This window comes from Plectrocnemia conspersa, unplaced genomic scaffold (genome assembly GCF_051122295.1).
Source record: "Plectrocnemia conspersa isolate PC_06_02 unplaced genomic scaffold, ASM5112229v1 ptg000006l, whole genome shotgun sequence".
NCBI classification, from domain to species: Eukaryota; Metazoa; Arthropoda; class Insecta; order Trichoptera; family Polycentropodidae; genus Plectrocnemia; species Plectrocnemia conspersa.
Window position 1 is genome coordinate 20,208,430 of NW_028277170.1, and position 27,630 is coordinate 20,236,059.

The window sequence follows — 27,630 nt, forward strand, 5'->3', positions numbered from 1 at the left end:
CCTAATGTTCCACTACTGATAAGCTTTGAAGAATTGGTGTCGAAGATAATTGAGAATCAATCGCGATGAATAAGAAAGGAATTCGATTTGAGATCAAATGTATTGTTTTAGGTCTCAAGTGTCTTTACTTTAGGCACGGGTTTGCTTAAATAGCTGTGGTAATGTGTGCTTAATAATAGCTTTTAAGAATTTGTGATTATTGTTCAATACTAAGTGTCATGCATGATTTTTATATACTTTTCTGCCCTATTCTTTTGTATGGCAGATTACTCTCATGTTGCTTAGAGTTAATTACTTATTCGACAGTACTATTTCCCTCTTCAATATTTATATTTCGTTGTTAAAAGTTATATGATGTTTCATCTATAAATTAATCATTGAGAGCCCCTACAATTGTCTAGAATATAATTGCTTCAAATTGAAAACAATAAAATCAATGACGGAGCTGTTATTGCCTACCGCTTGTTACACGCATGATAAATGCATATAATACATACCAAATAAAAGTCATTTTTAAAAAAAAAATGTAATTGTAAAATAACATTACAAAGTCACATGGGTCTATTTTTTATATAAAACAAATATTTTAATTTAAGATAAAAAAATATTGGAACCAAATATTTTAATTAAAAGTAAAACACGTTCGAATTCCAATTTGCAAAAAATCTTGTAATTAAATGTAAAAAGTAATTAAATGAAATGTTTTAATTGTAACTAAAAAAATGTTCATATTTAAAATATAGGTGTTAAAGAAATGTACAAAATATTTTAATAAGTAAGAAATGTTCAAATTAAATATTTTAATAAAAAGTATATAAATTGAACTTTTTTATAAAAAAATATTTCATAAGTATAAAATATCTAAATTAAATATTTTAATTATAATTATAAAAAAATACAAATTATAAAATGTTCATATTAAATAGTTTAATTAGTAAGAAAAAGTTTATTTTAAACTATAGATTTTAATACCAAGTATAAAAGTAATGTTCAAATTAAAATTGCTTAAATGAAAATTTTCCAATGAGTTTAAATGAAAAGTTTTAAATTTAAGGTAAATATTTAAATTTTAAATATAAAAAAATCTAATTAAATTATTTAACTGAAGATAAAAAGATTTGAATAAAAGTAAAAAATTACTTAGCAAAATATAAATTATATATAAGTAAGTAAGTAGAAATAAAGTAAATTATAAGAAGTATCATCAAATATGGCTCATTTTCTCATACTAAGCTGAATGGCTCAGTACTATATATGTTGACAAATGGAGCTTCAGGTCCTTCTTGAATCCAATTGCTGGGACTATAACCCACACCCCTTTCAACGACATGGAAGGTGTATGCTGGACGGTCTACGTCAGATGTATTAGCATTGCTCTTATGGACAATACTTCCATGCAGAAGAACGCAGTCGCCTGTAGAAAATTTAACATTTAGAAACACATAAAGTTAAAAAATAATACAATCAAAAGAGAGCTGCAATTAACTTAAGACAGTTTTTCAATACAAATTTTTCGCATCAGTTCGCAAAACAATTGCTTATAACTCATTCATTAGTAAATGCTTTAGAAAAAATAAAGACATCGCAATCTACCGGTAGCTAGTGCATATTATTTAATCTTTTATTAACGAAAGTAAAGATACAAGACTAATAGAAATGGATGCGATTGTTTTACTTGATCACAACACTGTCTTTACTAAAACGGCCGTATCATTAAGGAGCTTTATTAACAATGCAATGAAATATCTAGAACTTTGGTATTAAAAACCTCGTTCTCAAGCTCACCTAATGCATCGTCCATGGTCACTATGTTGAAAAATAGATTAAAAGGTGTTCTAAAGCTATTACAAGGCAATTACAAAATCTTTGTATCCATACTATTCGAATATCCCTGGTATAACAAATACCTTTCTTTACTGGCAACGGCTCAAAGATCGACGTCTGGTACGTGCATTCGGGCCTGTCGTATATCAACAGATTCTTCGACGTTTTGTCGGGATTTCTTATCAGCCTCCTATGCACTCCCGAACGATGAGAACCCTTCGCTACCCACAGGCATCCATTCTCGACGGTGGTATCCTCCAACGCAATCCAAAAACCATATAGACTCTCGGGCTCCGTGTATAGGTACGTACCATCTTGGTGAGGGTTAACTGTAATTTTTTTGTATGTTTTACCAATGTTTAATATAAATACATGATAATTATTCGACTAAATCAAACCTGCTGTTCCAACATGTGCACTTTTGTAAATGTACATGCTCTGAGCAACAGTAGGCTCACGCAAATTCAGAGCATGAACAACCTGCTTCACTCTTAAGGTGTAGGTGTAATATTTGAACAACGGTACGTGCCAATGCAAGGCATGTCCCACCTAAAATATTAATACAAATTGTTGATATAAGAATGTTTTGCAAATATGTATAAAAAATAGGATACCTTATTGAGTTTACGCTGCCCCGGAATGCCATTCTTTTCCAGGAAATATCTTACTTTATCATTGCTCTCGATAAAGTACTTATCTTCATGCTGAAATATTAAAATATTATCATTATTAAAAATGCACTAAAATATCATGCAACTTATACAACTTATTTCAATTAAATAAACACTAACTGATAAATTAAAAATAAAACATAATATCAACTCTTACATTACAGAACCATAAATAAAACATATTCTTTTCTCCAATGTTAAATTGAATTGCAACAGTTTATAAGTTGTACTTCAGGATCATGATGAACATATAGTCATCCCCATTGACATATAATCCCTTAAAGGTTTATCGAATAGCAGCAATTCCATTGTATTGCTGATGCTTAATTGTGTACCTTAGGAACCGAAGAACTATACTATATTATTTTTATTTCTTGCTGTCGTTGGATAGGATAATTTATTTATTTATTTATATTTATAATCTACAGGCATAAGCTCAATGCATTTTATAAATTATTATGTGTAATATAATTTATAATCAATAGATGTCACTGCAGCTATTAATAATAGCGCATGTTGCCGGGGCTCGAACCCATATCCTCAGAGTTATTAATCTGAGACGTTACGGACTGCGCTATTCCGTCCTTTTATTTATGTGTGAATATAAAGAAAAAATATTTATATCTAACCTGACAGTCTCCGTCGGCATCCGTCGAGAATATGCTCTGGATGTTTTCAGGCATATCTCGTTCCAATTTATCTCCAGCCATCCTCAACTCGTCCACTTCGCGATGCGTCAGGAATTGCTCCAGCACCACCACTCCGTCCCTCTCCATCTGCTCAAATTCAGGTGAATGGGTTAAAAAAATTCTAAAGATGGTGTAAAAACTCAACATGCATTTTTAGAACGAACACGTGTGAATCATTGATCCAAAATAGTGGAAACAGCTGGCGCGACTTATGATCAAAATTCCTCGTGGGAGACACATGAATGACACATACCAGTTGAGGCGGATTCTATTTTTGGTCGATGTCACTTCACCAAAAGGACATGTTGTTTAGAATTGATATGTGCCCAAAAAACTGGTAAATTAATTCTAGTAAATCCCATACGTTTAGGAAACTACCTAAAAGACAAACTTTGATAAAGTTTGAGATGCATTTATGTGCTGACGATACTATGATGTGTTTTAAATGTTGGCTATTTTTTTCTGGGTTGTTTCGCTTTGGGTCATTCTGACGAATAGTATAATGCAGCGATGTCCAACTGGCGGCCCGCGATTTAAAAAAAAATAAAATTCAAGTTATTCAGTTGACATTTTAACATTATCGCACTGCGCTGTCAATATTACGGTTTCTTCCAAGGACATCATTTGGGGGGGGGGGGAGCATTTGCCCCCCCCCTTGAATTTGTCCAGAAAAATGAATTTCATTAAATAAAGTCTTATTGAAATGAAAATATTAAAAACTCTTGCCCCCCCCCCTGATTTTTTTTTTGCTTTTTGCCTTCTGGGAAGGGATAATTGTTTTTTGCGCTATCCTATAAAAATTTAGTTTAGATATGCTTCATTCAATGCTGACTTACTATAAGTCGTAATTTTGTTATAAAAATTCCTAATATGAACCGAGTGTTTCCACTGCGACGGTGACGGCACGATTTTATTGCTTTTTACGCGGATTTTAAATTTGCCCAGATAAATCTATGTAATTTAATAAAATACCATGAATACTAATGAATTGAAAATATTAAAAAAACGAGCTGAAATTATGTTCCTGCATATGTTTTTGTTGCTCGAACAAACACTAATGAAAATTTTAAATATTTGCTAAATATAAGTGCGACTAATATAAGAAATTTTCTAGAACAGTGGCAGATCGATTTCTTATTTAATATTCAAGAGGAATGTTTAGATTCTATGGATGTGTTTAAAAAATACAACTTAAAACGCCATTACGTATCAATGCATGAAAAAAAGACGAGAATAGCACAAGTAAGCAAGTGAAAATTACAGCGGAATTATCATACTATTTTTTTAACATTGTAATCAAATATCAGTGATTGGCTTTGTATCTCATAAGGTTTGTTTAGAATTGGGCAAAATCAAAAAAGCCGTTTTTTGGTGTAGAATTAATAAAAATGTGCTATAATAATGATACAAGTCTTTGTTGTCGAGGAAATGGTTAAAAAAACAGTTTTAATTTATCATCAGAATGTAAGATGACGTGTAGAATAAATCAATATACATATCATTAATAAATTAGAGAATATAATCAATAATTGCTGCTATTTTTCTGTGGCTTTGGACAGAAGAAGGTACAGACATTTATGATCCAAGGCAAATGTTTTTTTTTATTAAAACTATAATTATTCAGAAAAATTTCGTTCATTACACGAAACAACAAAATGGTGGTTTTTACAATTGTATCGCTATTGATTGATTAATTGACGGTACTATACTATATTTGCGTTAACACAGTCAGCTCGAGAGCTATCCATTTTATCATTATTCATAATTGAGAAAGAGATGGCAAGTTTACGCCCCTACTCTAAAACACACGATGCGGATATATGTAAGTTAAATATACTTTATTTGTATACCCTCATATATAATATAGAAACTGTATTATATATTTTACACTTATAGTTCGACTTGCAACAACAAATATTGATATATACATGAAATAAATTGTTGCCTTACAATAAAATCCATATTTTTTATTATTATAAATAAAATAATCTTGTTCTTAATGATTTTTTAGTTACCTACGCTTTTCTCTCTAAACGTTATCAAAATAAAAAATAGCATTTATAAAATTATTTAATAAACTTTAGTTACATGCAAAATTATATACTATGAAATCAGCGATTGTAATTTAATGCATAGTTAATATAATAGTTACTATTTATGCTAAATACAGTTTCAGATACCACTATTTATAAAATATGTTTGGATAAGAATAAGTTGTTTAAAATAAATATAGCACAATAGAGCTGCCTCATTTTTTTTATTGCGCAACCAAATTATTTTTAGCTAATAATGTTTTTGAGGCGTGAAAAAAAATATGTTGTTTTTATTGATGGAAAAGTCGATTCCGTTTTATAAATATAGTGTAATAAATTAAGAAAAAGCCCTACAAAATAACTTTGTCCTAACTTTACTGTGTTACAAATAGCAAGTTTATCAATTTTGACTGACCTTAAATTATAAACACAAACGTGTTGTTTTATATTAATATGAAAATGGTTATAAATCAGTTACGTGTATTTTATATATATATCATAAGTATAAATAAACGTATGCAGAGTATTCCGACTGATTTGTAGTCGGAATTGGTTGGAATTAATTCATAACATACCAATATATACCACTTAATGAACAAAGAAAATGGAATATGGTCGCCATATTGGATTTTCACAAAGGACGCAATTTATTTTATTTTTTATAATAAATGCGTGAATTAATGCAAATATATTTATAACATTATGTTGCAATGTAATATATAATAAAATATCTCGCAGCAAAGATAACTATTTTTTCTTATATCTGATCTGATGGCATTGACAAAATAAAAAGCGCAATTCAATTCTATAGATACATTTAATACACTTGCTATAAAACTAATGGAAAGGTGCTATTGGCGGTCAAAGAACTGCGCTCGATCAATAGATAAAGTAAAAATAATAAAATAAAACAATGACATATTATTGACCTATAATTTGAACCTTTGAACTAAATAATAAAAACGATGCAATTTTACAATAATTACTTTAAACAATAGATTTACTTATAAATTACGATTAAATATCCAAGTACGAATATGTGTAATTAAAATGATAAGATTTGTATTTTGATGATCGTCGCTGTGTGGATGATGTTTTAGCGTTTTTCTAGAAGGCATTTCTTATCTTCTATATATTGTTTGCTGTGTACAGAAAATCAATTAAATTTATGACCCGCTTTCTGGTTAGTGGCCAGAATAGCTATTTTTCAACTTCTAGTCATGAATGTGGAGGCGTTTCGTTACTAATATAGGTGCGTTGCAGATCAACGTATGTGGTATAAAGACGCTTGCCAAATTTGATCATTCAGGTGTTGGTAAACAATTTTTGTATGTATGTATAATACGCGGCGTAACACAAGCAGATTTAGAACTATGATTTTAAATTCTATGTCAATTTTAATATTGAATCTAAGATTGCCAGCCAAAATTAACAAAGCTAAAACATTTCTAAATATAATCTAATACAAATTTTTGAGTGTTTACAGCAAGAATAGAGCAAGCAACAAGTACATTATAAAGCAATTAAAATCATGGCTGAGACATTAGTGTCAATCGACAGTAATTTTGACTGTGACATTTGACCGAAAATGGCCTCACTATTTAACTTTGATAATATAACATTTATCTACAATAGTTGTGATACAGCTGCTTCAATTACTTGATTGTATCTTGTTGCCGCTAGTAACTGGTGGGTGTTATTCGCATATTCTTCATCAATAAAAATGATTGAATAAAGTCTCGCTGCTAACATATGTTTTATAATAAATACATCATAGTACAAAAAAAATAATTAAAAAAGATAACATTACCAAAGGTCTGAGCTGCCTCATAGTCGCCACGGTGAATTATCCCACAGAACTCTCTGGAAGATAAATAAATAAATGAGTGTTATTTTATATGATTTTAAAATAAATATATAAAAATTTTTTTTTATAAAAACAAATGTATTTTTTATTTTTAAATTTATAATATGTATTTATTTAATTTATCAATATTAATTTTAATTAATCAATCCATATTGTTAATTGAAAAGTTAGTATAGGAGCTTACATGGAATAACCTGTCGCTGCCACTACGTTCGCAACCAAACTGACGAGGTGGGATTTTCGTGCACCACTTGTCTACGTCATCTACGAGCAGAAGTTGATAACATTTTTATAAACGTGTGCCAATAAAATTTATGGTTCAAAAAAATTAGTACCATCAATAAAAATATGTCATGCTTACAAATAAAAAGTAAAGATTAAATTTTTAATCTAATAACACGTTTTAAAAAAATGATTAAACTTATATTTTTTTATGTATTCCTTTTTAGAGATGTTGAAAGCTTAGTTTATTTTTGACAATAAGTATTGACAAAGCATTTTGGCAAAAAAAAACAGAACAATAAATTTATATTTAATTTTGCGTTAAAATATAAAAAATGTGCAATAAGGTATTAGTACCATTTTTTTAGAGGCTCTCGAAAATATCGTAGATGATGAACAAAATTAGGACATTGTCTGTATTTTAATTTATTTTCATCTATGGAGTGTTGTATTGATCGAAATAAATTCTAGTCCAAAGGAGCAAGATCTGGAGAATAAGGTGGATGAGAGAGGTGGATTTATCGAGTGTAGAACTATAAGACTTCTGTTGCAACTTTCCGTGCAAACCACTGATCCAATAAAACTACTGTTTTTTTCTGACTATGTATAAGAGTTTAATAGGTATACATCATACACACAAAATAATTTTTAATACATAAAGTAGGATAATCAATGTCTTTTACGACAATTCTTTTCGTAGAACACCCATTTCATATCTTCGGTTATCAAATGATTGAATCGGACTGGTTTAGTTTCTCGGCAGTAGGATTTGCTTTCATTTCTGCAGCCAGGACATCATCGTATATCTTTACTGGCTATTTTTGATATCGCTTTGTTCGATATGCAATAAATCTTCTACCACTTAACAAATATTTTTAGTGAATGTAGCTGCTAATATTTTTTTAAGAAATTCATATAACATGCAATTTTGTATCTCATTTCTCATAATCTATTTTGTGAACCATTTTTTTTATATATTGGAATCTGTGGTCCAGATGTGCAGCAACACTGATATAACATAAAACGTACTCAGGTATCATCGGGCAAAACACGACTGACTGTGACTTAATATGTATTAAAAAAAATAAAATATGTATAATCCAAACAATAAAAATAGAAAAAAAATTTATGTAATCCATATCTTTCTATTTATTACTTAGAAAAATATGTAATATTTTATCATTATACCATAGGATGTTTTAAAAAAATATTGAATATTTTTGCAATACAATCTGCTTGCTCACTTTCTAATTATTCGTAGCACATTGGTTGAAAAACTCTGGTATTTTACGTAATTAAATACGTTTATATAATATAATATATGTGTACTGTAATGATAAGCGCTGCGATAATCAAGGGTCAATTAATAACATAAGATTTTTATTTATAGCATATTCTTAGTATATCAAAGACTAATACTGTGAAATTATTTACTTATTGTAACGCCATTATATGGATGATCTAATGATCTAAACTCAAACGGTAAAAATAATAGTAATTAAAGGATAAATGTTTTCCACGTTTAATTATTGATAAATTGGCTAACTTAAATCTCACATCTCCAGATGTGAGGATACGAACTGTTTAACCTATGAAAATCACATGTTTGCTAATATAATTTAGCGCGATACGTAAGTCTTCACATCTCAAAAAGCTAAGAAACGCGTTGAATAAATCCGTTAAAAATTCACAACACAAATATATATATATATATATATATATATTTGTGTTGTGAATTTCTCGGGATTCGATTTTTGCTTACATGTATTCTATATTTCAGTTACGAATAATTTGTGATCATGGCCGGAAAATCACCGCCGAAAATAGAATACAAGTAAGTATTCTATAAAAATCAAAAATATGTTTATTTATATTTCTCTCTCAATATGAAGATTGAATTCGTCGAACTTTTGACGTCATAAAATTTCCAACAAAAGACTTGGTTTATCAGCTAACGCCGTAGCAGAATTAGCACACATATGGAACGAAAAATGAAATCAATCTTCTATATAATATAACGAATTGATGCTGATGATATTATTTTATAGAACCATCAAACATCAACAAGCCAAAAAAAAAACTATGCGTTTTGGGATTTTGATGTATATTAGTGGCGTAGCTATGGGGGGCGGGCTGCCCCGGGCGGCATTTGCTTGGGGGCGGCATGTTCGCGATGCGATCGTCAAGTGTGGTTCTTAACCATGAATGCACTAAAACATATATAAATCCACGAATAACAAGAACTTAATAATAACCAATTTAATATTTTTAGAAATGCTGATTTTATGATCAAAATTGTTTGTAAAATGATGTTAAACAATACATTGACTATTATAAACAAATATACTGTTATTTACGCTATATAATTATATTTGAACGGACATCAATAAAACGATTTAAATGGACTTTGTTACCAATAAATGTTAACAAATGTTCAGATTTCCACTTTTAATAGATTTTTTCATCATTGTACCGAGATATTGTATATTGATATATATTAAGCAGTAATAAAAAATTTGTTTCAGCCCCCGAATCATTACATTAACCAGACGATCAAGAATTGTAAGAGCGACGATTTTTTTTTAATTAATTAAGGCCATATAAGTTCTAACATATATAAACGAATAAATGAGTCTAGTTAAATAATCATATATATTGCACAAACAAACGAATGAATTTTTTTTTGATTAAAAGTATACATTTTTTATTTAATAAGAATCAAGTATTATTAAAATAGCGAAATAAGATTATATTCATTTACGTATGTGACGGCGGCAGAGGAGAACAGAAGACAGCCCCAAAAGCCATCAGATGGAGTGCCAAGCGACGCGACACAGATACTCTCTCAGTTTCTTAGCAACAGGATGAGGATGATGGGTGACGTGTCCAGAAGATGACTCAGGTATTTCAATTTCCAATACATTTATACCTACATGCATATATAAAATCATTGTTTCATACAAAAATGCATAAAATTCAGACCTCTAACAAGCCAGAAGCAAGTCTCTCCAATAATTTAACTTTAACTACGTTGACGATTAAAGAACGTCTATCCATGGACCGCGACAAATATTAAACAAAATGGTGGGTCGGAAATATAAATAGTTGGCGCAATTAGCTAGAAAAAAATTAGTAAAAAAATTAATATGATTTTGAATTTTTTTTACCACATGATGATTCGGAATTTATTATTGAATTTTTTAGTTAATATTCATTATGAATTTAATTTTACTGCTCAATATTTCTTTTTATTTTGTATGATACTTTGATCAGCACTTAACGAATTTTTAAGAGCATTAGATCATCCTTTCTTTAACGAATCAAAAAAATCATAATCAAAGTAAATGGTAGCCAGAAGAATCATGGTCTGAAAAATAAAGTATATGAGAAAATTGATAGTCAATTTCATCACTTACAGAAAGATTATGGCCAATTTTTTCGACCTACAAAGCAAAAAATTCGCAACGTAGTAAACAATTTAAAGAGAGACAAATAATCTGGGGGTGCTTCTTATATTCCGGAATGAAAGGTATCCACTTCATTGACAAAACAGTGAATGCGATAAATTTTAAAATGTTCTTGGAATATTTTTTCATCTGCACGTATCAAATCATTTCTGCACCCTATCATCGAATTAAATATGAATTAATATGTTTTATTGGTCAATTTAAACATAACAGTAAAAGTGGGATTAAAACAGTAAATAAAATATTTTAGAATATATGGAAAAACACAGGAAAAAATCGCAGATCTACCCTGAAATAGTCTTTAACTAAACCGATAGAAGATATCCCAGAAACCATGTAGCAGCAGAAAACCTTTTTCTCTGACAAAGCATATTGCCAACTACTCTGTGTATGTTAATAAGCAAAAATCTGTATATGCGGCTAGGAAAATTCTCATGTGATTCACAAGAGAGCTTTTTATGCTCAAACAGTGACTGTTTGGTGCACATTGTGGTCAAGCGGCGTCATTGTGCTTTACTTTCAGTGAGTTTAGTTCCATCAAGATTACGCAATTTGCTACATAACGAGTGCAACGTTAGATTTTTTGCGTGAAATGTTACTAGGTCACATTATTTCACGTTTTTGTAACGTCAACTGTCCACCAATATCATGCGATTTAATGCTTTTTGATTTTTTTGTGGTTCAAAAATTCATGTCTACGCTGACAAACGTTGGAGCACCTAAAAACCAACATCAGAATAAAATCTAACTGTATTTTTGGCCATGTAAAAGTGTTTCGTAATTCACAATTCTTTAGCAATCCCACTATACACACAAAATATTTTTTTTATATAGTGAGCCTGGTTTTTAATGTAGGTTTCGCTACTTGACTTTTTTTATAATTACTGTCTTCTATGACGATTGCTTTGTACAATACTTATTTCTCATCTCTGGTAATTAAATGAGCATATAAATACTACCAGCTTCAAGATCTAGAAGCTCTTAGGATATGCAGATACGCGCTGACTTATTTTCTTTGCCAGGACATTATCGCTTATATTTTACTGTCAATTAAAAGAATTGTATACCTTTTTCAATACTCACGGATAGCTAATGAATCATCTACTACTTAACAAATGTTCTGAGTGACTGTGATTGCAAAAAAAAAATTAAAAAAAAATGTTATAGCTTACACTGTATTCAATTATTAATACTATAGTATAAGATACATTTTCATTCGTTAAACAAAATTAAACTAATTTTCATTTCAGATATAAAAGTCAGCTCGCAGAAAATTGGTTGGCGGGCCGCGTATTGGGGATCACTGCGTTAAATCTGAGTGCAGGACACGCTGCATCTCTTCCGTCTACTGCGCATACAACTAACGCACAGTTGCATCATACAATTACTAGCGGAATCGATACAGCTATGACCTAATTTATGGATAGGACACCATATTTTCTGGTGCGCAGGCTGGCTCGTCCTACAAATAAACATTATTGACCCATCGGAAGTGCACAATGCGATTCGTCCTAGACAACGCCTTTCGCTCATAGAGACATATACATATAATATATCTCAATCTCAAAGTATATTTATAATATAAGCTGAATACAGCACATTTTATTTTAGATCCTCGACGTCTGAAAAACTTCATTGCAAGAAACTCACAATGGAGCTTATATGCCACAAGCTCGTGATATGACAATACACCTGTTGCGAAATACGAAGCATGCGCCCAAGTTCGCGAAAAGCTTTATCAATAGGCCTGTGTTATGATACTTTCAGGGCCGGCCGAGGGGCGGGATATACGGGCGAATGACCGGGGCGACATTTACTCCAGATTTTTTACCTCTTGCGGCCATCTGTTTCAGCTACTCGAAGGTAAAATTACGAAATGAATTATAAACAAAAATTTCCGTGACGACATTTTTTTTATATTTCTCAGAAAAAAATTTGGACCATGGATACTTTTTCCAAAACTTTTCTTGAATTTTTGTTATAATTTAGAATTATAACAAAATTATTATGTTTCATAAAAATGTTCAGAAGCTAAGCCTATATCGAAATAAAATAAAAAAAAAAATAGTTTTTCGCTTTAAAATAAGTTTTATTTAAAATTGATCGGAACCTTATACACGCTTTTATGACATTTGCAATTTCCTTAAGGCAGTTAATTCCTTTCTTTTGAAGATTAAGAATCGAATTTTTGTTATAATATAGTATTCTTAAACACCACTATAATATTTACTAAATCAGGGACGTCATTAGGGGGGCATTGAGGGCATAAACCGCCCCTTGAATTTGGCCAGAAAAATGCATATTAATAAACCTTTTGAAGAGTAAGTTAATTTTGCGTATTTTACCCTAATTTATTTAGATTTTTTTATTTATTTTAATTTTATATTGCATTTATAGTAAATTATTATGTTTAAATAATTTATTTTAACACCTTTACTTTTTTATTTATTTATTTATTAACTTTATTTACCGTAATATAACTTAATAGTACAATAAACAAATTAGAACTAAACATACATATAATAAAAAAAAGACTTAAAATTATAAATTATTTCTTAATGCACGAAGGTTTTTTAAATCTATTTAGGAAACCCCCTACAGTTTTATTTTTGCGGATTAATTGCAGACAGACATTGCATCTCAAATATTGCTCTATATTTTGTCATACGATATCTATCTGTGTATTTAAACTGAATTTTGGTCACAAAGAGGGCGCAGAAAATTATTAATGATAAATAAAGCATCTTTTCCTGAAAAAAGCATAAATGAAAACAAAATATATTTAAAAAATGTCATATCAGTAATATCATAACCAAATACATTTTCACCGGTAGATATACATTTTTACCGAGCGACACCGAAACGATTTTATTTCTTTAGACGTAAATTTTTGACTTCTGAGAAGTGATTGTGCTCCTATTGACCAAAATTTGGTTTGAATATAGTTTGGTTTGAATATCACTTCTCAGAAGTCAAAAATTCACGCCAAAAGCAATAAAATTGTGTCAATTTGATTGTTTTTGACGTGAATTTTTGACTTCTGAGAAGGGATAATTGTTTTTGGCGTTCTTCTAAAATTCAAAATTCAGTTTAGATAGACCTTATTCAATTATCACTAATTATAACTAGTAATATTGTTATAAACATTCCTAATATGAACGATAGATGCTATCGCGTTACAACTGCGATAGCGTCGACACTATTTTATTGCTTTTGACGTGGATGTTTGACTTCTGAGTAGGGACAATCGTTTTTTCGCTCTCTAAATGGTCAAATTCGGTTTAGATATGCTTCATTCATGTAAGTCATAGTATTGTTATAAAATGTCCTAAAACCGAGCGTTTTCACTGCGGTGGCGAAGGTACGATTTAATTGCTTTTGACGTGTATTCTAAATAGGGCGTAATTTGAAGGGTAGGTGGAGGAATTTTCTTTCACTTGAATTGTACTAAAGAAACGAATGTCATTTAATGAAATACCACGAATCTTAATGAAATCGAAATAATAAAAACATGACCACTGTCTGATCAAATTTTGCCCCACCCTGGAAAAGTTGTAATGACGCCCTTATTTTTTAGTACGCTACAAATGCTTGTTTCTATTTAAAATATACCATATTCCATTGATTATTAGACGCAGACACCCAAAACATTAAAAGTTTTACATATTTTATAAATTTTAAATTATTTATTTATCAATAATGTATTGAAAATATTTATTTATCATATACATAATTAAGCTAACGAGGCGCATTTAAGTGCTTTCATGTGTTTTCTTCGTAAACTTGTCAAGTGTCTTGAATACCACACTTTATTTTCTTTTCTTGTTCAAGGGATAGCATGATGTGTCTTTTTCAATTGCCCTTCGTACTTGAGATATGCGTTCTCCATTGAGATCACATTCTTCCATGATAGTCAAAAATATGTCAAGATGCGTCATGCATCTTGACAAATTTTTGATTGTCAGTCTTTTCGATTTGAAACAGCTTCTTCACTTTCATTTAACTCTTGTTGCTCAATTAAGTATTTATTTGACAGAGGTATTGAGTGAGATGCAATCAACTCATTATCATATTAGTTGTTGGCGTCCAAGTTTAGTTCATTCATTAGGCTAATTATTTCATCTGTGATAGTTTTCGGAGCTTCTTCAGAATTTATAAAATCACTTATCATTTGTGGGCATAATTGTTTCTAGGAACCTTTCATTGTTGACTCTTTTATTTCAACCCACATATTGTTTATTGTGTACCATATATTAAAATCTCTCAATGTATGCCCTCATTATTCTTTATAAAAAGAAAAACTATACAAGGGATATGTAAAATTAAAAAAAAATATACTGTACTTAATTTTTAAGTGAGAAAAATAAACACTATGAACAATTTCTAAAATTCTGTTGCACTAAGTCAATATTATATTGTATAGCCATTGAATATATAATATAAGAATAAATTAGGTAAATAAGAATTTAATTAGTACCACAAATTCTCAACAGATGTCTATGCCGTTTAGCAAATTATTAAACCTAATATTGTATCCTATATCAAATATAGCAACAGGTGTCTAAAATAAATATAAAATAATAACCAAATATATCAACAGATGTCTATAGCAAATATAAAATAATAAATATATATTATATTTAACTTAAAAATCCTTTCAACCTGAATACTTTTGATATATTAATAATATTTTATATTTTATGTGAGTTGTATAAGCGCTGATTTAAAAATAAATTTAATGAGGTAATTTTTTTACAAAAGTTATCTCACTAAAAATATGTATCATATTACATATTAAAAAAACCTAGCTATAAAATTACCACAAGTCATTCACTAACGAATAATTGATAGACAAGCCTATTCGTTCAGTTTTGCTTGTCGCATACTGCAACCTTCCGTCATCTGAAACAGTGGCGTCGAGCGGGGATACATATTAATAAAAAAATTTACTTTATTTTTTAATAGTAATAATATTTAAAGTCTCATGGCCACCCGTGATCGTCGCAACGACATTAGTCGCAAGGTCACGCTAAAGCTTTCAAACTAATTAGTTAATTAACAGGGCGACTGCAATTTGGTGTGCAAGTTGTGCGCCGCACAAGAGCGCTGCAAGGTAAGGCCGGTAATAAGAGCAATTTATGTACATATATTAAAGCAATGTATCTGAAATATACAAACGTCGCGGCATAAACAGGTGTAAAGGCATTCGTGCGATGCAGTTTTTCAGCTTGCGTCGGCGCTCAGACAAATGGCAGTAATTTCAATATGCGTGCGTCAAGTGTGTTTCATAGGCTATTCGAGCGTTGATCCTAAGGAGTCCAAATACCCGGTTCTCGGATACTTTTCCATTACTTAATCGGGTACCCGGTTATGTTTCGGGTATTTTTGGTCCACTATTATATACTGACACAAAGATATAGTTTATATTATAATATATACGTACGAAGTGTGATCAAAAAATACGGTGAATGTTTTTTTATAGCAGCAGCTGCTGACGCTACAATCATTTGAAGTAATAAGTCCGTTAGCCTAATCCGTTGAGATAGTCAGTGTCAAGTTTGAGCAAGAGTTTCAGATCTGTGTTTATCGTGTCTGTCGCGCATCGTGGATTTCAAACAAAGCGTTGACATTAAGTTTTGTTTTAAATTGCAAAAAAGTGTCAAAGAAGCTCATGAAATTTAATATCAGTGGTCTTTATATATATATATATATATATTAAGGACGGAATAACGAAGTCCGTAACGTCTCAGACTAGTAACTCTGAGGTTGCAGGTTCGAGGTCCGAACTGTCGTGTCAGAACTGCGCCCCAACTGACACTAAAACAATCAACGAAAATATTTATTATTTTACAACCGTAATCAAAGTATCTAAAATATTATCTTATTGAACTTACTCCATCGATTATTTTTTTGATTAAAAATAAAATAAGAAAACAGTGGCGAAAAACTAAATATCCGCAGAAGAACTTAATTAAACAAACTGACTAATTCGCGATAAAATTCAGAGCATTAAAAATGAAACGTGTTCGCATAAACTTGAAAAATTAAAATCGGCAGATAATTTATTATGGAAAGTTACTAAATCGTTTAAAAATAAACACCGTTAAATCCGGAAAAATCATAGTTACCACGAATCAGTTCAAGGTAAAGATGTTAGCTTATGTTTTTTCTGCATCGTGTACTCTTAAATTGAAATCGAAGTAAATAGGTCGATAGGAAAAATGGAAGCATTCGCGGTAAATAAGGATTTTATTCGCTAAGTAAGTTTGCGGGAAATTTCCAATGTCATTAAAAACTTGTTTACATAAATTAACGGTATTGTATTTCAATTTTATCAGTAAATAAAAACGAATTACAGGGAGGTTTGTGTTCAGTAGAAATAATAAATAAATTTTATTTTTTTAATTAAATTATTAATAAAAATAATATTTCTTTAGATCCACTATAATTAAAATTTTCTTACTTACATAATATTAAAAGCATTTGATTTAAAAACATTGAAAATGTTATATTTGAGAATGAATATTCCGTCATAGCAATACGTAATTAATTTGTTTAAATTGTAAGAAGATTTTTTTCCCTGAAATTATAACTACTAACGTTTTATTTAATATTCTTATTTTTTTATCAAATTGTAGCTAAAAACAAGTTGTAAATTATTATATTATATAATTATTATGTTTGTAAAATTATTTAAATTATTGCAATAAACGCATTTAAAAAAATATAAAAAATTCCCGTATTTTTTCTGGTCGTAACGCGGGCTTTTGTGTGGTACCATTCTTGTTGATGGAACATTTTAGTCATTTTTAAGAACAAAACCCCACAATTTATACATTGATGATATTATTTCGTTAAAAATCTCAAGTTCTTTTTCATAAGAACAAGGTCAAGTAACAAATTGTTTGATGTTATTTTGCTAATCTAAATCCTCTGTTTAAATTACAGAAATTGAAAACATTTCTTAAATCTTAAAATCAATTACCATCTCCGATGTAAAAATAATCAATTTGCATTTAAAGATTTATGTTTTTAGAAATTAAATGGATCTCATATATATTAATAGAGGTGCCACATTTATACAAAAGGTAATAAAAAATATAAAAATAAATTACGAATGTGCGAATCAAACACAATCCGAAATATATTTTCAGTATGCAGTAATTATAAAAGACAGTGTTTTTAAATTTTAATTGTGTCTGAAAGATCGGAATTAGTGATAATTAAACAATTAAAATTCCGATCGATCATCACAGATTAAGTCTACGTAGATTTTCTTAATCTCACGGATGAATGTCGTAATGATTAATTAAAATCGAGCTAGGTCGTACATATCTGGCATTTAAAATGTTATATTAATGAGCTATTTTTAGCCCATAGAAAATACATTATATATATTAAAATAATAAAAAATAAAAAAATATTTGCTTTAATTGAATTTTTTATTTTTATTTTTTAAATAAAAAAATAACTCACGTGTTTTTTTACAATTTTTAATCCCGACTGCTTGAATGTCAGCGGCAGTCCTGTTAATTTGTGTTTCTTAAATAAAATAAAATAAAAACTAAATTAAAAACCGTCGTACCTAATCCACTTTTACTAGAAATTAGGAATACACTTCCTACAGAAACTTCCTTCAGAGCTACGCAGAGACAACCATCAGAAGTCTGAGAAAGCAGCCGCTTTCTACTTCAACCTTCCAACCAAATCCAAGTAATTCAACCCGATATTCGAGATGACTTGCATGTATATAACTCATCATTTTAAAATATATAAAAAATAAATACGCGCACCGCTATGAACCGCACATTATATTATTTTTACAAAACGTTCAATTTATGTTCAATTTGAAGGCATTCGGTTGACTTTTGAAAACATGTTCATTCAATAGTCATGCGAAAATTTCGATTAGGTCTGTTTCGAGCAATTGAACTATATATCAATATAATTCATTGAAAGGAAAATTTTGCTTTGGCAATTTCCATCGTATTTATAACTAGTAAGCTTTATTTACCCTTTTAATTCAATATAATGGTATTATTTATTTTACAGAAAGCAATAATTGCTTTCATTTGCATTTTCTTTCTATATATTTAGGTATTTGATATTGTTTTATTTTGGTCGTCATACTTACTACTCAGTTTAATTACTTTACAAATCTTATGAATAAATATTATCTTAATACAAATTCACGAACTAAAAATAAAATAACTATTAATAATCTATGAACCTTGTAATGTTTTTTTTTTGTATTTATATAGATACAAAGTTAGCCTTTTATATTTTTTTATTAAATTCGCCACTGTTCAATATTATATTTTGCGATTTTTATTCAAAGATGGTTAAAAAATACCGCATTTAAACTAAATGTATGTTTATTAATTATGAAGATTTATTAGATAAAAATATAATACATGATTAATGCTTAATGTTTTTAATAGAGTATTTTATTAACTATTTACCTTTTTAGTGCCAACGAAATTAGGCGATGTAGCAAGAATTTTTTTTGGCAAATACAGATGATTTTATAAATATATTTAAAAAAATATATTTATAAAATACAAGTAAATTTACAAAAATCATAGATTAAAATTATTTCATAATTTTACAAAATAAAATACAAAACTAGAAATGGACACCCGCGTCCATACGGCACTCAAATAAATAAAATATTAGAAAATGCGATAATAAAGGATAGTTGAGTATATGTAAACGAGTACGGCCAGGGGTATATTATAAAGTGTGAATTTATATAATAATATTCTATAGAATATTAGTATTTTTAAATAAAATGTAATGGGTTTCCTCAATGGAATAAAGAAACACCTTCGTGCATTAAGAAAAAAATTATAATATTAAAGACTTTTTTATATTAAATTTTATATCTGTTACGATATTCAGTGTATAAAGAATTAGCTATATGAGCTAAATAAATTATTAAAATTTAATTTAATATGCTTTTAAAGTTTTTGTGTATGTATAATAATATCACTCTACTACACTGCCCTTTTTGGTTTTATACAAAACTCATTAATCTAATGTTAGTTGTGAAGATAAGTTGTGTGACCTAGATGTTAATACAGAGTTAAAAATATTTTAAAGTGTAACTTTGCTCGGTTCGTTTTGCATCAAAGTTAATACAGAATACCCGGAGCTATATTAAATTGCACTTAAAACTCAATTACCCATTGCATGAACTTATTGTGAGGCTAGTTTCTCTGGCATAAATTTAATTGTGTAAAAGTTTAGTATCCATTACCAGTGGCACTTTTCATAATACAGCTCAGAATTACAAAGAAAGATATAAACAAGTTTACTTGTTATATACATCTATGAAAAAAATAAAACGCGCCTTTCATTAAAAATTAAACTATTGCTTAAAAATATGTTTATATAATAGTTAATTAAAATATAAATTATTACTGTGCCGTTAAATATATTTCATTATATAGCATATGCAGTTTGTAAGTAAAATATTCGAAACAGTATTAATTGCAAACCATTAATTATTCAACAATAACTTAATACGGACTTGCCCCACTTTCAAAATCAACGGATCACCTTTCAAAGAAATTGTTGATAAAACGCACGAAGAAATTTAAATGGTTATAATTGATTTACAATGCAAAACCGAAATTTAACAATATATTTCAAAACGACGATCTTCCTAATTTTTGCAAACATTATTTCCCATTGGTAATTAATAACTAACTATGATAGGCGAATGGTAATTTAATTTATAAGTACTTATCTCTACGAGCAATTGTTTTCTAAAATTAAATTATTAAGAACAAGGATCAAAATCTTATTTATGGCGATAGGCTCAAAAATTGCATACTGGTTGAAATATCTATGTTCGATACCAGCGGATGCTAGATAAAAAAAATGTTGAGTTTGCACTTTGGGCTCACGTACTTGACTAAGCATATTGGTCTGAAGATATTGATGTTCAGTTCAGTTCAGAGCACTTTAATCAGACAACTGATTCGTGAATTTAGAGAATACATTCTAAAATTTGCCACTTTTCGATCCTTCAAATTGAATTAAATTTTGTTACAATATCTACAGAAAATTTGACTGACGTTTGTGAGGGTCCTGAGACTGACATTTTGAATTAATTATGTGAATATATGTATGTTTGTGGGGACGTACGTGTGTCTAAATAATATATGAGAGCGAATACGACAGGGATGAAATTTGGACAACCCAAAAATGGCAAAATAGACTTACCGTGAGATGAAAATTTGGAACATATTAATCTATTAAAATGATATAGTGATAATAGCACATATCAATAAACTTTATTATACAACGTATGTAATTTGTCATTGTAGTTTAATATCATCTTTACGTTATTTATAAATATATATTACAATATTATTAACACATTAGTCTAGTAATTAAATGATTATAATTCTCAGATGTAATCGATAAAATTATGAAGAGAGAGAGAATTCTAGTTTCATATTTAGGAACATTGTCAATTAATTCATAGTAGTGAATTACGATGAAACTGGCGACCTAATAAAAATGCGACCTCGACATACAACTTTACGTTTAATAATATTTCATCTACACGTATGCCCTGCTTCACGGAGAAGACTGAGTGCCTATTATTGCTATTAGTACTCCCGTGAATAGAGGTGAGATAATTTAATTCTGGAAATTCACTTTTATGAATTTTTAATATTTTTTTTCGCTTTTACTCTATGCACATGAGTGGGTCAGAATTAATAAAATGTCGTTAAAAACACTCTACAGCAATTTTCCGAGGGAACTTGGGGCAATTTTTCATTAATTACTATTGATGCTGTACCATATATGATGAATTCAACACCTATGGTACTATATTGAATAAGTCGTATCAAATTATCCCGACGTCTATATTATAGGTTCCCTATTATTATATCGGTATATATGTATGTATGTAAAACATCCTTATAATTTTTATTTTTTAAATATTTTTTTGACAGTATTTAACCGTTAAAAATATTATATTCATATTATTTATTATTAGTATGTATAATACATTATTACACATTTTTCTTAAAATTACTTTATAAAAAGCACATATCATATAAAGTGGATTTAGTTGTTTTTGTTAGGAAATTTTCATCCGTGGAAAAGTTTCTTTCGTTTGTATCGATGTTGGCTTAATCGACAACAGGACATCAAACAAGCACTGTAAGTTGTTTGTTCTTGAGTCTGTCGATTCAAACACTTTGAATGCTTCCTCCGTTAACCCTTTGTAGTCCAAAGTTTTTTTTTAAATTGTTGCCCCAAGTCCAAGCCATTTTGAATGAATATATTTAATCAAATAATTTAATGATCATTAAATATTAAAAAAAAATATTTTTTCTATATTATATATTTTTTTATTTATTTATTTATTTACAACTAAATTTTTTTTTTTTTTTAATTAAATAAAATTTAATTTATTTTATTAAAACATACAATTTTATTATTTATAAAAATTGTTACATTAATTTAATATTATATATAGGAATATTTATATATTAAATAAAATATTAAAAATACGTTTTATTTAAATTAAATTTAAGATATATTATTTGCTCAAATACGTGTGGGCGAAGCACTTTGAAAGGGTTAATACGCAAGTTGTTGATTTTCTTATTTAAGTATAGAATGCTTGATTTTTCTTTGTTATTTTATATGCACTTTCAATTGTTTTATTGTTATTACTTTTCCTCGAGATTTAAAAATAATAATTTTAAGCTTCTTTTATTTGTTTCAGTAATAATTTTAACGCTACTTTGTGTGCAGTAGAATATGTGATTTCATTGATGGCCCATTATTTGGAAAAAATCATTCCAATCGTCGCTTCAGTTTCAAAAATTCAAACATGTCTGCAAGGTTAATTTTATTCATGTTTAACCATTACTTATTAAGGCAAAAATCTAATTAACAGCAATCTGAACAATTATTTTGAGTTCGGTCTTGATCCTCAAGATTCAGAATCATCAACTTGAAATATGTTCATATTTTCTGATATTGTTTTGGATTTTTTGGTGGGACCTGCGGTTGAGAATCAACTGGATTTTTTTGTTTATAAAATAAATAAAAATAATGTCACATTTTTGTAGAAAAAATGTGACGTCATTATTTTTATCAATCGCTACACACAAACATTGAGTAACAATTGCTTTTGAAACATTACTGTAAAAAAAGTGCCGGAACGCCGTTCCACCGCGCTACATGACAAAAAAAGTCCTGTGTAAATCAATTATTTTTAAATATATAAATATTAAATTAGTGGAACTATTTCAAGAGATTATTCGATAAACGCAAAATGGTGAGCGGTGATTAAGGGTTATTCGTTTAATTGATAGGATTTGTTATTTGCCACCCTTGAGTTTTGGAGCCTCTCGAATGCACACGCAGGAACCTTGACCCGCGCGCGGTCGTGAATCGTGAAACACATCCTCCCTCCACTCATCTCTCTCTCTCATTGATTTCCCGTGGTGTGTGCGACGGGTGATTTTGTGTGCGATGCGTCACGTTACGTCAGAGGGACGTGCGCGACGCCGTAACGCCGCCGACGACGCCCGTGCGAAGTGGCGTCGCGTGACGTCATTCATTGAACAGCTGCCTGGCGCCGCAGAGGGCCGCTGCCATGCGCCGTTCGCCGGCCGCCGCGTTGGCGCGAGTCAGGGGCGCCCAACGCACGGGCGAGGGGCGGAAAACTATTTTATTACACCGGTAAATAGAAGGGAGAACAACTTAACATCGGGTCAGTTTTGATCGAATTTAAAGTTAAACAGGTATTTTACCGTTTATCTGTTACATTCGATGCATAGTTTTACAATGTTTGCACCGGCTGGAATCATCATGTTGCATTAGCTAGTAATAAATATATATTGTAAAAAAATATGGTGGCAAGTATCGCTTTTCTCCGAGCGCTGGTGGAGAAGCTGGCGGAGGGTTGATGTCAAGTAGATTTTCATATCTCTGAAGCACGTTCCTCTTGCTGTCCGCCGATGTCTGTCTGTCTCTGAATTTAGAAAGCTTTCTTATGAATCATACTCATGCATCGCCCATTCAGCCAATTATCATTTATCTAGCTAATATAATTAATTTTTAATCTAAACAAATTTTAACTAAACATACATTTAAAATACATATTAAAAACATAAATAAAAAATATGTATTTTATAATGTATTTTAGAAACCCGCTACAGTTTTATTGTTACAGATTATCCTATGAATATAAATAAACAAATTCACACATCCGTACATAATTCCCCTGGCCGTACTTCATTTTTTTATTTACAAAATGTACGATGCACACAATAGTCATGCAGCTTCAGGCTTGTAAGCTCGTAAACTTTTATGGAAGATCTTCCACTTTATGGAAGATCTTTTCACAAAATCTTCCATAAAGTGGATGGACACAGCTCCAATTGCTGTGCACGATGGCGAATCGACTCATTCGAGTCCTCCTCAATACTACGCTTCACAGCAGAAACAACTTATTCGATGTACGACGTCTCTGCGGATGCGTATTATGAATTAGAGTATGCATGATGCAAAAACGATCCATGGATCACGATTTGAGAAATTTATTGCACAATTTGTAAGCGTTATTCTGGCGAAAGTCTATTCGTGGTGAAATGGCAAACCAAACTGAACACAAATCAGTAGTCAGCTGTAAAATTGGCTGTCGCTGGAAAAAGTGAAACCAAACCTCTAAAAAAACACTCGTTATTTTAGATGATTTTTTGTGTTCATACTTAACATATTTTTCAAACCTATTAATATGTAATTACAATGTACTATAACATTTAATTTTTTATAACTTACAATTATTCCTAAATATTTTATATTATCAACTAGTCTTATATTATTTTAATTAATAAACATACATTTAATTTTATTCTTATTTAGTTTAAGTACAATATTTTTTAACCATATTTATATTATACTTAATTCATCAACACTTATTTAATATTATCATCTATGTCATCCTCAAACAGATGTATTTTACATTTTTTTATATTATTAATATATAATATAAACAGCAATGGTCCCAATTTAGACCCTTGTACACCGTGAGATATTATTTTCTCTTTGAAATACGCATAGTCTATTTTAACTTTTGCTTTTTTTTTTTAAATAATTATTTAACCATCTTAAATCTATTTCACTTATACCAATATTCTCTAATTTCTTATACATTATTAATCCAAGAAAACTGTTCCAAAGATTGTTATTTTTGTAGCACAATTAAACAATTTTAAAGCGTTGAGCGGTGTTTAAGCGTTCCATTTTAATTAATGTGTTGTTGCAAACTAACAAATGACACGTTGAACACGCGTGATTATTGACAGATGTCTGATTTACAGTGCTGCTAACATAAGAAACTGTGTAAGTTAGAATACCACAATAAAAAAATCATTTCCTCCTTTACCTTCCAAAGTATAAAATCAATGTTCATACTACTTCACTTCCGACTTAACATCCGAAAGTATAAAAGCCTTAGTGCATGCCTTTGATCATCAAATTTAGTCAGCAAGCTTAATTTGATCTTTTAGATTTCACAGCATGAATGATTTATAATTTTTGGAATTTAAATATATATGTGAATTAAATGTTCACATCTTCATAATAATAATATAACTGTACCTTCTGAAAATGTTGGTGCTTGTGAATTACATTGTGGTGTCTAGTGTGTTTTAATTAGACGCAGTTCAAACTGTTTGAACAATGAATATTATGTTACCAACATATTACATAATTTTGTTGTGCTGGCTATTTTCAATTTAACACAGAGCATTATATTAAAGTGCAACAATGTAAATTCTGTTCACTTACAGCTTAAATAATGGTGTTATTGTATACATAAAATAATCTTTTCGTGTCTGTGACAAGAGCGGTTTGAACTCTTGACGTGAAGAGAGAAGCGGTTATTTCTTTGAAGTTGGTCAACCTGTTCTTACAAACGCAGATATTATTGTATTTTTTTTCTACGATTCGGGTATAAATACGAGAGCCCGACGCTCGCGTCTATTATAATCAGATGGAACACAATGATGGTGATGCAAGACTGCTTTTTATGAATAAACTGAAACGGTTGAATTTCAGTGATCTGTGGGATGAAGAGTAATTATTGCTGTTGGGGAGTTTACAACTTTACATCCAATTTTGATTATTGTAGAAAATAAATTACATGGATTCAGACTCAAACTTTCAGCTGGAAATTAAAAAATAAATATACAAGCAAAAAGACAATACAATAATGTAAAAATTCAGGATCTCTTTCCAATCAATAGATTAATGACTTTTTAGTTTTTATTTAAAGTCAGAAATGTTGAAGACGAGTAAAGAAATTATTCTCAGGCCATTATATGATCACTTGCGAGTCCATTATTAACATACAACATTTATTAATTTTTCAACAATTGTAAAAATAAAAAAGGTAATGTAAGAAACTCAACATTTTATGAATCAACGGAAGGCGCATTCAACATATTTTAATTAACTCGACAGCAATACTTCGATATAAAACAAAAAAAAACTTTTTTGCGGGCGAAAAATTCCTTACAAAAAAAAACAATGTATTCCTTTTTAATTGATTTAAAAAAAAATATTTTAAGAATAATTTTGTACGTAACATGTTTTAATCAATAATAAATGTTTCATCATTCTTCAAGTTTTTGTTATACAGGTGAGCATGTTTTAAATCGCTTCTGAGCGATAACATGGAAAATCCTTGGAAATTTAGTCGCAATGGATCGCTTTACGGGGGAAGAACGCTCTGCATAAAACAGTTTGACAACTACCGATTACACAGCGTTAATTTAATAAGCTCGTGGCTCAGGAAGTTTGAGGATAATAGTTTAATGTTAAATAAGAACAAAACCAGATGGCTATGGAGCAGGAGAAGCGAAAATAATGTCGCGCAAGCTAATGAGTCTGTACGAGAAGATCCGAGCGTGTCGACTCGCAAGCGTTCTGCTGCTATAGCGATACTAATATCAACTTTGCAGCGAATTTTGAAATTGGAATTGCAACTACACGTATATAATATCGAATTGGTGTAAGATTGAGAAACCTGACATACATCTAATGTTGTAATAATAACACCGGTGGTAAATAAAATGTTAAAAAATCACGTAGATGTGACACCAAATGGCCTCTCGCAGCCCAGATTTTTTTAATACCTCTTGTTTTATCATGTATTATCCTAAAAGTCGTGTTCACTTAAATAAACCAGTCACAATAACTCAACTTAAGGTGAATACACGTCAAGAGAGCCAACATCCCACGCGTTTTGTGTCATGGTGCTTAAAATCTAGGTGCCAGATATGAGGAATGCTAGCGGCGGAATAATACACATTTAATCGACACTATTTTTACAACATAATTTTCAGTGATATAAACATTTATTATCATTTTTTTTTAAATTAATTTTTAAAAGTGAAAAAATTATAGCATATTTAATATTTTAATTGTAATAAGTTAATATCATGTTTGATTAAATTTAAGCATTCTAAGATAATTTTAAATCGTGACATTTTTAACTATTTCTATAATATTAAAAAACTGTTACAAGAGCTTAGTAATTTTATGAATAATGAAAGCTTAAATTACATCCCTAGACAATATTTAATAGTGGTTGAATATATGGAAATGCAATTATTCCAAGAATCAATAATTAATATGTCATAACATGAGCCGTACAAAGAAAAAGCTGAACTTGTGGCAAAGCCCTAATTTAGCACTTCCTTAAATATATAGCACTGATAAATGTTTCGTTATATGTATATATATAAAAAAATATAATATATAATTATTGGTTAAGTAAAATTCAATTTTCACAAAAGCTTATATTTTTGT

At 29.6% G+C, this 27,630-nt stretch overlaps 1 protein-coding gene across 1 annotated transcript; it reads right to left on the reverse strand.

Moving 5' to 3' along the window:
• Positions 1-923: 923 nt before the first annotated feature.
• Positions 924-7,329, reverse strand: Phyhd1 (Phytanoyl-CoA dioxygenase domain containing 1). The gene is made up of 7 exons (XM_088188298.1): positions 7,269-7,329; positions 7,028-7,080; positions 3,125-3,271; positions 2,439-2,528; positions 2,223-2,373; positions 1,908-2,153; positions 924-1,414 (listed from the first exon to the last, which is right to left on the reverse strand). The coding sequence occupies exons 2-7, from the start codon at positions 7,046-7,048 to the stop codon at positions 1,224-1,226; spliced, it is 846 nt and encodes a 281-aa protein (XP_088044424.1). The 5' UTR covers positions 7,049-7,080; positions 7,269-7,329; the 3' UTR covers positions 924-1,223.
• Positions 7,330-27,630: the final 20,301 nt, after the last annotated feature.